The sequence below is a fragment of the Nyctereutes procyonoides genome, unplaced genomic scaffold (genome assembly GCF_905146905.1).
Source record: "Nyctereutes procyonoides isolate TBG_1078 unplaced genomic scaffold, NYPRO_anot_genome, whole genome shotgun sequence".
In the NCBI taxonomy this organism is placed as follows: Eukaryota; Metazoa; Chordata; class Mammalia; order Carnivora; family Canidae; genus Nyctereutes; species Nyctereutes procyonoides.
Window position 1 is genome coordinate 33,712,197 of NW_026575120.1, and position 13,477 is coordinate 33,725,673.

At 43.5% G+C, this 13,477-nt stretch overlaps 1 protein-coding gene across 5 annotated transcripts in view; it reads right to left on the reverse strand.

Moving 5' to 3' along the window:
• Positions 1 to 13,477, reverse strand: part of DENND2A (DENN domain containing 2A) — a 103,741-nt gene that overhangs the window by 71,940 nt on the left and 18,324 nt on the right. For 4 of the 5 annotated variants that reach the window (XM_055335185.1, XM_055335188.1, XM_055335189.1 and 1 more), the window contains exon 2: positions 1,972 to 2,073. In XM_055335185.1, the coding sequence (XP_055191160.1) occupies positions 1,972 to 2,042 (71 nt within the window). In that variant the 5' untranslated portion in view covers positions 2,043 to 2,073. Of the gene's footprint in view, positions 1 to 1,971; positions 2,074 to 4,897; positions 4,941 to 13,477 lie in introns of those variants that run through there. The other variant, XM_055335187.1, reaches the window with a different exon arrangement.

The following is a 13,477-nucleotide window of genomic DNA, read 5'->3' on the forward strand; positions in this document are numbered from 1 at the left end:
AAGGTCATAACTAAGCAGAGTGACCTTGGGCATGCCAAGATTAGCAAGGACACACGGACCAAGTTCATGATGCACATTTTTTGAATATACAGATCTGACTATGTGGGAATTCTGAAATTCCAGTTAAGGTTCACAGTGAGGGATAAATAATTAGCAATTTCATGCATCCTGTTACTATATAGCTTTCTGTTCTGAAGACTAATAATTGTTTACATAAAGACTTCTCACTCCAATGGGACATTAACACGCAAATTGTGTTGCTATTTGTGGTTGCACAGCATAAATTAGAAACTTGTGAATATGCAAATACATCTTCCTATTTTAAATATGGTTATCAAAGCAGAATTCCTTATTTAAATAAACAATTAACATGCATAACAGAGGGCTTACAAAAGAGAAACACATTTTTTAATTGTCCTGTCACCACTGAGGACATTAAAATGAATTCAGATTTTAGTCAGAAGTAGAAGCAGATCAGTTTGTTGATATTTCACTGAGAGTGCAAACGGCAGAAGGTAAAGCCCTCATTCTCACAGTGCTAGAAGCAAGATGAAGAGACAGGACAGACACCATAAAACCACAATTTACATTAGTTCATGCTTAATGACAATAGATGATATAATAATAATCATAAATATCATATGTCTTGGGTTTTTTTTAAAGATCTATTTATTTTAGAGACAGAGTGTGGTGCAAGAGGAGAGAAGGGCAGAAGAAGAGCGAGAATCTTAAGCAGACTCACACTGAGTGAGAATCTCCATGTGGGGCTTGATGACCCATGAGATCATGACCTGAGCCAAAATCACGAGTCACTTAACCAACTGAGCCACCCAGTTGCCCTGTGTACTGTTAAACAATTCTGACAGCAGATAAATACAGCTTTCAAGTCAGAGGGACCTCAGTTTGAATCTTGGCTCCATGTTTTTTCATTTTAAAATAAGAACTCTTAGGGAGCCTGTGTAGCTCAGTCAGTTAGGGGCCAAATCCTTAATTTCAGCTCAGGTCATGATCTCAGGGTGCTGAGACTGAGTGCCACACTGGCCTCTTCACTGAGCATTGAGCCTGCTCAAGATTCTCTCTCTCCCTCTTCTGGCCCACAACCCCCTAAAAAAAATAGATAAATAAGAACTCTTTCCTTCCTCTGGACTGGAACTTGCCAAGACCAAATTTTTCTTGTTTGCTGTGCCTAGTACACAGTAGGTGGTCAATAAACATATAAAATGCATGAGTGGATGAGTCAATATATTTAATGTTCCCAGAGTACAACACATATTATAATTCTTGTATTACTAAATGGCAAGGAGTCTTACTGCAATGATTACAATTGCTGTCTAAGATCCCAGACATCTGGGGTGACCTCACAACCATGGAGGCCCTGTGTGAAAACTGTAAGGGAAGGATGGCTTGCTTAAAGTCCACGGATTTATGAAGCTCATGTGAAATCAGACTCAGAGTGCCCTCTCCATACAGTTGCTGCACTCAAAGGTTTTTCCAGGTCCTGTTTACAGGATGCTCCGGCCCCACAAGGGACCAAGGGCTGGGGTGCAGAGCTGTGACCGCCAAGCCCACTGCAGAGTGTGAGAGAAAACAGCACTGCTGAGACACGACAGGCAAAGCTGGCTTTGCAAACAGATGCAGTGGTACACATTTAAGGCTCAAGGATAATTAAAAGACCCACGCATCCTAGTCATTAGAAAATCCTTGGCTGGAATGGGGAGAGGGCCTGAAGCTGCCATGGGCCTATCTTCTCAACAACTGCACTCTACGCAGACCTTCCATCGACCCCTGTGGTCTCAGGTTCTGCAGCACGTGGGGATGACTTCTGGGAGGCGCATCTCGATGACTCGAAAAGAACCCATCCTCAATCCAAAGAAGTGGGGTCAGAGTGGAGACTGGGAGGGGGTTGCAGAGAGAGTAAGGAGGTGGAGAACCTGGGCCAACTTGTACACTCTCTGGGGAGAAAGCTCTTACTTGTCAGCAAGTCTGGAGCTCAGGGTTTCACTCAGGCTGTGGCTGCTCTGGGCCGGCCTGCGCACAGTCATCACGTCAGCACCAGAAGGAGCTCCAAGGCGCCTGGGGGAAGAGGGGTGCACCCTCAGTGAGTCACGAGAGCAAATCTGGGGCCTACACTCCAAATTATTTATCCCTGATAGAGTCCACCTGGGGGCAGCGCGGGTGACTGGAACACACCCTTCAGAACCCGTGACCCAGGAGAGGGGGCCAGGGCACAGAATCCTGAGATTGCTCCTGAATTCACACGCCATAACAACTTCTTCTCATTCAGACCCTGTGCCAATCTCGTGTGTGCACACACAAGTATGTGAGAGCAAAAGAGAAATACCAGCACAACCTGACCCTTTTTCAGACTTTCTAAGAACCCGTGAGGAGGTAACAGTCCCCAAAGAAGACATGAGTTGTTCCTTTACTGGAAACAAGAAATAAACCACCTGCCAAAGCAGGAACATCTAGACAGAGGTACTCCTGCGCAGGCCCTCATGGCAGGCATGGATGCATCTTGTCCTTGGCTTTGGAGCCCTGCACAAAGAACCTGTACACCCAGGGGAGGAAAGGTGTAGGCACTAGGTCATCTGTCTGGTCTAGGAAAAACCAGGTGGTTCTGGCAAACCCAGGAATCCCATGGGGCACCTCAAAGCTGACAAATAATGACCATGCAGATGCCAAAGCAGCTGCCTTGGCCGCAGTAGTGGTTTTACGACACGCCCGTGCCTGACATTCAAATGAACTGAAGTAGCTGATTAAAATGTATGATATCAATAGCAAGGCCCCTCTGTGTCTCTCACCATGAGGACAAATGGCCATTGCTCGGGTGGATGTGACTAAGAAGGTGAGAACCATCGGAGAATGCCAACCGGATGGGCAATGCAAGTCTTCTGTAAAGTATGAACACCGTGTGACTAGTCCCTCTTGATGGGGACCAGGTAACTCTTTGACTAGAGGTTCAAGGAGTACTGAGGTGCTGGCGATTCACATTTCTTTTCCACTAACACTCCAGGGAATCCCTCTCTTGAATCCCTCTCAAGTTCCAAGATTCCCATCCCCTCTCCCAGGAGAGTTTACCTGCCAGGTGACAGAGTAGCTGCCCAAACACCTGGTCTGGGCATCCCCTTCCTGCAAGAAATCAAAGGGCTGGGCTTCAAGCCATGCATATAACTCCTGGGAACAAGGAGAGGGAGGCCAGAAGCAGGAAGAAAAAAGAAAAGGAGTGAGCGTGGGTAGTAACAAGTTAAAAAGAAGGGAGATGGGACTGCTGAGCTGAAAAGACAGGAAGGGAAGAGACTGGTCCAAGAAGGGGTGAATTTGGGGAGAGCGACAGAGCTTAAGTCTGTTCATGGAGCTCAGCTGCCCCTTACCCAGTCACATGGCACCCTACATTTTGGGGTATGGCAGTGCTGAAAGCAAGCCCAGCTCTGTAAAGAAGTCAGGTCCGGTGCTCTCCCCTCCCGTTATGGAAGCGAGCCCTGAAGGGCCTTTCAGAACAGGAAGGAACTCACTGCCCCTCTCATAACGTTCCACAAAGCTTCTGATCAACTATACTTCAATAATAAAAATTAAAAAAAAAAAAGCTTCTGGAGCCTCTCCATTTGGCTGGACTGAAAGACACTGCCCTTCTGTCCCGCATCTGGCAGAGAGCCCTGCTGGATGTCAAGGATATGGCCACTCCCCGCCGCCCCCCTCATGTCTGTGCTCTGCATCCAACACAGACCAACCAACCACAGGGATGCAGCCTTGTCCTGCGTTAGCAGCAACTCTCTGCACCCACCTTCTCTCAAGCAGGTGTACCTCTCTCCCTGGCATTATGACCAGATGCCAGGCTCTGTGCAGGATGCACTGTGGCCTCAAGGATGAGCAAAACACGGCATCTGCCTTCAGGGGAACACCCAGGACTGTACTTGGGGCACTAGTAGCCCTGGCATCCGGCTTTCCCCAAAAGAGAACAATTTCCCTATACTTTCCAGAAAGCCAGAGCTTTTCCAAAAGGGACAAAGGCCATTGTGTCTCACGCATGGAGGACCATGTAAGGACTCTAAAGTTGAAGGTCATAAGAAGCACTTCAACAATATGGTACTAAGTGAACTCGATCCCCATCAGACTCTAATAACTTTAAGTCCTAAAACCACAGTCTCAAGAGAAATAGCCGATGCCCAAATCTGAGAAGTAAATTCAAGTGGGCTTCAGGGAACCCCCTGCCACGCAGCAATCAGCCCGCGAGCATTTCCAAATTCAGAAAGGAACAGAAAACCTACTGAGCACCACCCAGGTGCCCCTCTTAACCACAGAGGAACAGAAAATGCTGGCCCCACAAAACTACAACCCTTCCCTTTTCATCTGTGATGTTTAAGAGTCATTAATTAGGTGACAAGCCAAGCCTAAATTGCTGATTGGAAGTACCCTGTCACTTACATTACCATAACTTCGCCATCACTTTGGAGGTTTGGAATTGCAAGATGGAGCTACTTCCCCAAGTGTGGTCCACTGGGAATCTGTTCCAGTCCAGATGGATGGGGGGGGGGGGACACCTGGACAGACAGGTAGATCCCTGGGCACCACTCCAATGTGCCAAAACCCACTGTCTGGACACTGGCCTGGAAGCTGCATTTAAATATGGTAAATCAGGGACGGCTGGGTGGCTCAGCAGTTTAGCGCCTGCCTTCAGCCCAGGGCATGATCCTGGAGTCCCCAGATCAAGTCCCACGTCAGGCTCCCTCCTGCATGGAGCCTGCTGCTCCCTCTGCCTGTGTCTCTGCCTGTGTCTCTGGGTCTCTCACGAATAAATAAATAAAATCTTTAAAAAAATACATTATATGCATTTTCAATAAAAATAAAAATAAGAAATTTGGGCAGGGGAAGGAGATGGAATGAGGAATAAAACACACACCATTATAATTTTCCAGGGCTCTTTACTGCTCCAAGGTTGGTATGTTAATTCTGGAATATAGGTAAATACACATTATGTTCATTTGATTTATAAAATGGTCACATTTGATATACTAAGTGAAAAACTACAATTTATATCACAAATGATGCATACTAGTAAAACTCAATTTTAAATGGCTTTTCCTTGTGTTGCAGATAAAGCTCTAAGTTGTTCAGCTTTAATGATTCTAATAACTTATTTTTATCAGCTTATAAACAGCACACACAAAATTGAGAAGAAGCCACAATTACTGTAGAACAAAAATAGTTATTTTTCTCAACTGAGCATTCTTCTTCACAGCAAGCATAAATGGAAGGTGTTTGTTTCCAGCAACTATGTTGAGAAGGAAGAAAAACAGCACAGTCACAACCACACAGCTCTGGCGGTGTCTAGCTGCTCTGTGAAGCTCACTCCCTGCCTCTGGATGCTTCAGTCTCGTCTTCTTCAAACAAGACAGTTAAAAAAAAATTTTTTTTAATGGATTACTCTAGTGTTTTACATAAAAGCTTTTTTTTTTCGTATTTTCAAAAGCAAACCAAATTTTTTCACATTTGGAAGAAGATGGAAGACTGAAGCAGGTGAGGAACAAGAGAAGCCAAAAGCTATACATGGCCTCAGAACAGCACCCAGGGGGCCATTTTGGCAGAATTGCAGCTTGCATTCTTGAACCAAATGCTTAAACCACACCTGCACAAAAACACCACACACCACCACCAGAAACCAGGTCCTCAGAGCACCACTCCAGGCAAAGACTGTGGTGGTGCAAAGTAATGATTTTTCTGCTGATGACCACCAAAGTCTTCCTGTTTCTAGGAGTTCTGCTCTTGAGCCCAGAAGATTCCTCCATCAAATAAGAGTGTTCGGGATCCCTGGGTGTCGCAGTGGTTTGGTGCCTGCCTTTGGCCCAGGGCGTGATCCTGGAGACCTGGGATCAAATCCCACGTGGGGCTCCCGGTGCATGGAGCCTGCTTCTCCCTCTGCCTGTGTCTCTGCCTCTCTCTCTCTCTCTCTCTGTGTGACTATCATAAATAAATAAAAATTAAAAAAAAAAAGTGTTCAAGAAGGGTTCTACTGAAGAAACAAACACATACCATTTTCTTGTATTTACCATATCCGTCAACAGATGACTGGATAAACATGTGGTCTAGACTTAGAGTGGAATATTATTCAGCCATATAAAGGAATGAAGGACTCACACATGCTATGCCGTGGATGAACCTTGAAAACACCATGCTAGGGGCGCCTGGGTGGCTCAGTCAGTTAAGTGTCTGCCTCTGGCTCAGGTCATGATCCTGGGGTACTGGGATCGAGCCCTGAGCCCTGCATCAGGCTCCCTGCTCAGTTGGGAGCCTGCTTCTCCCTCTCCCTCTGCCTGCCACTCCCCCTGTTTGTGTTCTCACTCTGTCAAATAGATAAATAAAATCTGTAAAAAAAAAAAAAAAAAACGGGACAAAAGACCACCCATCTGATATGATTCCAGTTATATGAAATGTGTAGGACAGGCAACACAAAAGAGACAGAATGCAGATTAGTGGTGGGGGAGATGGGGTGACTGCGTGATGGACATTGAGGAGGGCACGGGATGTAATGAGCACTGGGAGATAGATGCCTCTGATGAATCACTGAACTCAACCTTTGAAATGAATAATAATAATAAAAAAGCAGATTAGTGGTTGCCAGGGCTTGGGACAGGGTAGGGGAAAGTGACCTGCTAATAGGTACAGGTTTTGTGGGGAGGGGTGATGAAAATGTTCTAAATTAGGTAGTGGTGATGGCTGCACCGGTGAATATGCTTAAGAGCATGTGATGGCACACTTTAAAAGGGTGAGTTTTATGGTATGTGAACTGTATCTTAATAAAGCTGTTATTAAAAAGGAAAAGCAAAAAAAAAAAAAAAAACCCAAAAAACAAAAGTAAGAAAGAAGGAAAGAGCGAGCGAGTAGGAAGCACTGCTGAATGGAGGAGTCCTGACCCCACCCCAGACTCAGAGAATCAGACTGCCAGAAGGCCCCAGGAATATGAATTTCTAAACTCCCCAGGGAATTCATGCCGCAATCTAAGAGCTGAGAAGCCATTCTTGCTTTCCTACCTGTGTGTCGTCAGTTGGCAACAGAAACACTGTGCTATGCTGTCTCTTTTGGCAGGCGGTCTTATTCCAGCACGTCTGCCTGCTCCTACTGCGGAGCACCTCTAACATCTGATGGCAGAGTTATCAGCACACAGTGAGTAGCTCCTGTCCCTAGGACCCAGGGGTGAATGCTCCAAGTGCTGTGTCCCCACACAGACTTTGAAACCAAGGCTTGTTTTCATTCTAAAGGAGGCCTCAGGACCAAAAGTATAATCTGAATAATTGTAATACTTTCTGTTGGTATGAAAATTCAGTTACTGACAACAATATTTTCTTTTTCTTTTTTTTTTTAACACTATTTTCTTGTAACAAGTTGGTCAGTATTTTCCTGACCTACATCTGTCAGTTTGTCTGACAAATTAAGCCACTGGGAATCTGTGGCTAGAGTAGCCCAACACTGTAGGCCGGACCACACTTTGTGATGCTCCTGAGGCCAGAGGCAGCTGAAGACTTTTATTCTTCTCACTGTCATAAACCCAGGCTTCGCACCTGCAGAACATTCCTATGTGCAGAGATGTATTTGGCCACCTTCATAGAATGGAAACACATTTTCACTTGACAGTATTTGCAAACCATGCTTTTTCAGTCACTCTCTTGCACTGCAGAAATGCTTCCATATGTTGCTTTTAGGCTGTTCCATTTTGTAGAAGGTAAAATGAGAACAAGTACAATTCGGTGGCCATCTTGCCTACGAGCACCAAGCTACAGTGCGTATAAGTTTTTTTTTTTTTTTCTGTATAAGGTTTTAATGCTTATGTCAGCCCTCGTGAGTGAATGCGTGTAACTACTGGTGTCACCTCTCTGGAAAAAGTTATGAGTTTGCACAGATCATCAAAGTATGAGCTATGAAAGTTATGAAATATGTTCACACTGCCAAAAATATGGCTTAAGAATCTGAATTCTGGTAAATATATTTTCTTTTAAGCAAAAAAGTACAGGGGCTCTGGCTGGCTCAGTTGGTAGAATGACTCTTGATGTGGGGGTTGTGAGTTCAAGCCCCACGTTGAGCACAGAGCCTACTAAAAAAAATAATAATAAAAAATAAAAATAAAAAAATAAATCTGCATTGCAGTAGTATTATCCTCATAAAAAAAAAGTTAAAAAGTATACTTCCCTTTTTTTTTAAATTTATTATAGGTCACCAAACTGGGAGGACTCAGGTTCTAACTTCTTTCAACCCCAAATACTTAAACCTGCTCTTCTTTTTCTCTGTTCTGGGAGATCCAGAAACCACTTCTTATTTCTCACATCAACAGAGGTCAATGCCAGTGCGCCTACTATTTTTCTGCTGAGGAAGCAGATCTAGCCTCAGTTAGGTTAGGTCACTTGTTCAAGTTTGTACAACCCATAGCCATAGAGCCAGAAATGAGTTTAGGTTTAAAACCCAAGTCTGATGCTTTTTTTTTTTCTTTTTTTAAGATATATATATATGTCTTTATTTAAGAGAACGCGAGAGCATGTGCCACAAGCTGGGGCAGGGACAGAGGCAACCCAATGTAGGGAAGGATCCCAGGACCCTGGGGTCATGACCTGAGTGGAAGACACACTCTTAACCCACTAAGTCACCCAGGTCTCCTAAGTCTGGTGCTTCTTTTTTTTTTTTTTTTTTTTTTAAGTCTGGTGCTTCTTATACAATAGCACCATGGTCTTATATTACCTAATCTAGACTAGAAAAATACCCTAGCTGATTATTTTCAGGGTCTGTTTTGTTCAGTTCTTCAAAATCAGTAATTTTTTTTTAAGATTTTATTTATTTATTCATGAGAGACACAGAGAGAGAGAGAGAGGTAGAGACACAGGCAAAGGGAGAAGCAGGCTCCATGCAGGGAGCCCGACATGGGACTCCATCCCGGGTCTCCAGGATCATGCCCTGGGCAGAAGGCAGTTGCTAAACCGCTGAGCCACCCAGGGATCCCCGAACATTGCAAATTTTAAAGTAATTTAAATGTCAAACATTATAATGGTAACATAAACTTATGATATAGTTATTTGATGGAATATTATAGAGCATAGTAAATTATGTTTAAAGAGAGATGCCTGACTGGCATCTGTTGATCTTGAGGTTGTGAGTTTGAGTCCCACATTGGGTATAGAAATTACTTAAAAAAAAAAATCTTTAAAAAAACATTATGTTTAAAAAAAAAAAAACATTATGTTTAAGGAGACTATAATTCTTTTTTTAAAGACATATTTATTTATTTGAGAGAGCAAACACGAGCTAGCACACAGAGGGAGAGGGAGAAGTAGACTTCCCAGTGAGTAGGGAGCCCAATGTGGGGCTCGATCCCAGGACCCTGAGATCATGACCTAAGCCAAAGGCAGACACTTAACTGACTGAGCTACCCAGGTGCCCCTAAGGCGACTTCAATTCTGTAAGGACAGAAAGAAGATCAGTGGTTGCCTAGGCCAACAGTGGGTAGAGAAAGAAAAATGGGAGTAATTGCTAATGAGTGTGGGGTTTCTTTCTGAGGTGGTGAAAATGTTCTAAAATTGATTGTGGTGATGGCTGCACAACTCTGTAAACATGCTAAAAACCATTAAACTGGGACGCCTGGGTAGCTCAGTGATTAAGCATCTGCCTTTGGCTCCGGGCATGATCCCGGGATCTGGGATCGAGTCCCACATCAGGCTCCCTGCATGGAGCCTGCTCTCTGCCTCTCCCTCTGTGTCTCTCATGAATAAATTAAAAAAATGGTTTTTTTAAAAAAAAAAAAAACATTAAACTGTACCCTTTAAGTGGGTGAATTGTACTGTATGAGAAATATATTTCAATAAAGCTCTTATTTAAAAAAATTAAAAAGTCAAACTGAAAAAAAGACTACTATTAAATGGGAAAAATGCTGGACTCAAGATCCAAAACCTTGTGTCAAGTATGAATAAAATAATTGTAAAAAAAAAAAAAAAAAGAGCAGGAATCTACTCCTACTCAAAACTGTAAGAAAATGACTGGAAATAAATGTAATAAATGTAGTTGGCAGTGGGTAAGAAGCTTGGGATGATTTTTTTCCCCCATTCTCTCTACTTCTCTATAGTTCAACAACAAAAAACCCAGATTTCCAAATTTTCTATAATAAGCACCCACTATTATTAACTTTACAAATAACGGGGAAAGTGCAGACTGCTGTTTCTGTGGGTATCCGGGTCTGCCCTGTGGCTCCCCTAGCAGGCCCTTGGTTGCCTTGCAGCCACAACCGATAGCTCCCCTGGCCCCACCAGTCCACTGCTTGCTTTGCTATGCCACAGCAATCTCCTAAATGACAAGGTAAGTGACACTGCATTCTCATTACCTCCTTTCCCTTAGCTGACCACCAAGACTTATACTCTGGCCTCCCACCTCTCAGCACAGATGTTTCTTCGGGTCCAAAGAGAGATTATATGGAAACCTAAAGCTAAGAGGAAAATAATCATATAATTCATTCTTCCAACTAACAGTTGTGTCTACTTTGCAAAGGGAGCTGAGTGAAGCCCAGGAGAAATATGAAATAAAGACACTGAGTTGTCCTCTGAGAGTTTTCATTCTTGTTCATGATCCACATGTATTATACACTTGAAAGTTGCTAAGGGAGTAAATCTTAAATGTTCTCACTCCATATACACACAAGTTAACTGTGTGAGGCAATAGATGTGTTAACCGACCCTCACAATGTATATGTATATTATATCATCGTGTTGTTTACTTTAAACTCACACAATGTTATGTCAATTATATCTCAATAAAGCTTGAGGAGAAAGGTGCACACAAGTATCTCCCAAACAAAACACAGTATGATAAGCAAAACAGTGAAAGCAAGCTCCCTTTGTGGATCGGAACTTGAAGGATGGGTTGAATTTCCTTTGGGGTATAAGGGTGAAAGGCATAGGTGTTTGCATAATCTCAGGTCCACCAGACCAAACACTCAAAGAAGCACAGACCGCTGTGAAAAGCAGTACCAATTCCATAAGGAGATTACACTGAACTGAGTGGCTGGATTCCTTTCAGGGGTCAATCAACATGTGAACCAAGACAGAATCTGTGAACACAATTTGTGTTGATTTTCTGAAAGCTTTTACCAATTTGTTACTGTAAGCATAACGACTTTATATATTTTTTTTTTACTTAGAAATGATTTCAGGTTTGCAGTACACTTGCTAGAATATTACAGAAAACTCTTCTAAACTCTTTCTCCAAATTTACCAAGTTTTAATATTCTCTCAATGGAAGACTGCTTTACATTGCTGTTTTTGGGGCACCTGGGTGGCTCAGGTCACAATCCCAGGATCAAGCCCCACATCAGGCTTCCTGCTAGGGGCAGAGAGGGTAGTCTGCTTCTGCCTCTCCCACTCCCTCTGCTTGTGCTCTTTCTCTCTCTGTCAAATTGTCAAATAAGTAAATAAAACCTTTTTAAAAAATAAAGTAAATAAAATAAAATGCTGTTTTGGAGGCTTAGGGAAAATAAGTTCTACCCTGGCACTAGAAGTCTTAAGTGCTCATGAATCCGAAAGAAAACAGAATCTTCCAAAAGCAGTTTACTGAAGTAAGCACAGCCAGGTCCAAAAGACAACTCAAATGCCAACCTACCCCGACCCTCCACCAGGACCTTCCAGGAAGACACTGAAAACTTTAAAACCAGAATATCAGGGATGCCTGGGTGGCTCAGCAGTAAGGGTGCCTGCCTTCCGCCCAGGACATGATCCTGGAGTCCCAGGATCAAGTCCCACATCGGGCTCCGTGCACAGAGCCTGCTTCTCCCTCTGAGCGTGTCTCTGCCTCTCTCTCTCGTGAATAAATAAATAAAATTTTAAAAAATAAATAAAATAAAATAAAATAAAATAAAATAAAATAAAATAAAATAAAATAAAATAAAACCAGGGCAGCCCAGGTGGCTCAGCAGTTTAGCGCCACCTTCAGCCCAGGGCATGATCTTGTAGTCCCAGGATTGAGTCCCACATCGACTTCCCTGCATGGAGCCTGCTTCTCCCTCTGCCTGTGTCTCTGCCTCTCTGTGAGTCTCTCATGAATAAATAAATAAAATCTTTTAAAAAGTAAAATAAAACCAGAATATCAGACATACAAGAAGAGCTAGGAAAACACTGAAAAATAAAAAAGAATGTGTGTCTCAGGGGAGGGGCAGGGAGGTTGGGGGCCACCACCATATATTAAAACATACTATAAAGCCTCTGTAATTAAAACACTGTGGCACTGCCACAAGAATAGATAAACAGACTGGTAAAATAAAATAGAAAGCCTAGACCCAACTACATATAGAACTTTATATATGATAAAGGTGGCATCTTAAATCATTAGGGCAAGGATGGGCTTTTATAAATGATGCTGGAATAACCAAATAGCCCAAAGATGTTCAAGTAAGATCACAAGGCAAATCTTGGGGCGCCTGACTGGCTCAGTCTGTAGAGCATGTGACTCTTGGTCTCAGGGTAGTGAGTTCACGTCCCTCATTGGGCATAGAGCCTATTCAAAAAAAAAAAAAAATCTGATATGCCTGTAGTTCTGGTCAACTATGGATAACCCATGTTTTTCTCAGAGCCAGAAAACCAGCAGCAGGCAAGAACTAGTTTCACAAGGGGGCTGCAGCCTTGAGGGGTTAACAAGAGGCCCTGAAGGATCTGAGCAGTGCCTGCCATAACTCCTGACGGGCCCCAACTGCTCTCAGAACCCACTGTGATTTCAATGGAGTTTTCAAGTCTGGTTCTTTTTCTAGGGCAGCCCTAGAGCTTATAATACATGTGTGCAGCACCTGATTTCCATACCATACACACATTATAACATACATAAGCCCCCTCCCTCCCACCATTTTCCAGGCATGTTATTGTTATCCTCATTTTGAAGGTGAGAAGATCAAGTTTCAAAGACTTGCCCAGGATCACAACTGTTTAAGAGACAGAATGGGGGGTGCGTGGGTGGCTCAGTTGGTTAAGTTTCTGACTCCTGATTTCAGCTCAGGTCATGATCTCAGGGTCCTGGGATCCAGCCCTGAGTTGAGCCCCATGTCAGGCTCCATGCTCAGTGTTCAGTCTGCAAGATGTTCTCTTCCTCCTCTGCCCCTCCCATCATGCTTGCTCTCTCTCTCAAAATAAATAAATAAAATATTTAAAAAGAGAGAGAGAGAATAAGGAAATCGTAACTCTCCAAATTCTGTATTTTGGCCCTCAGACCTCCTTATTTGCTCTCTCAGTACCTTTAACTAGAACCACCCTGGATTGACACCTCTCACAGCCTGATGCAAGAATCTGCTAATTGGTGATGGGGGGAGGGGAGCAGTAACCTCAGAGTCTGACCCACAGGGGTCAGGCTCTTTAGGGAAGCCTGACTTTCTTCTAAGGGCAGCAAGCAGGAAATAGCTTTCATTCATAACCTTTGGGAAGGTCAGGGTAAAGAAATTAGCACTGTTCCATCCTGTGATCTGTCAGGCATT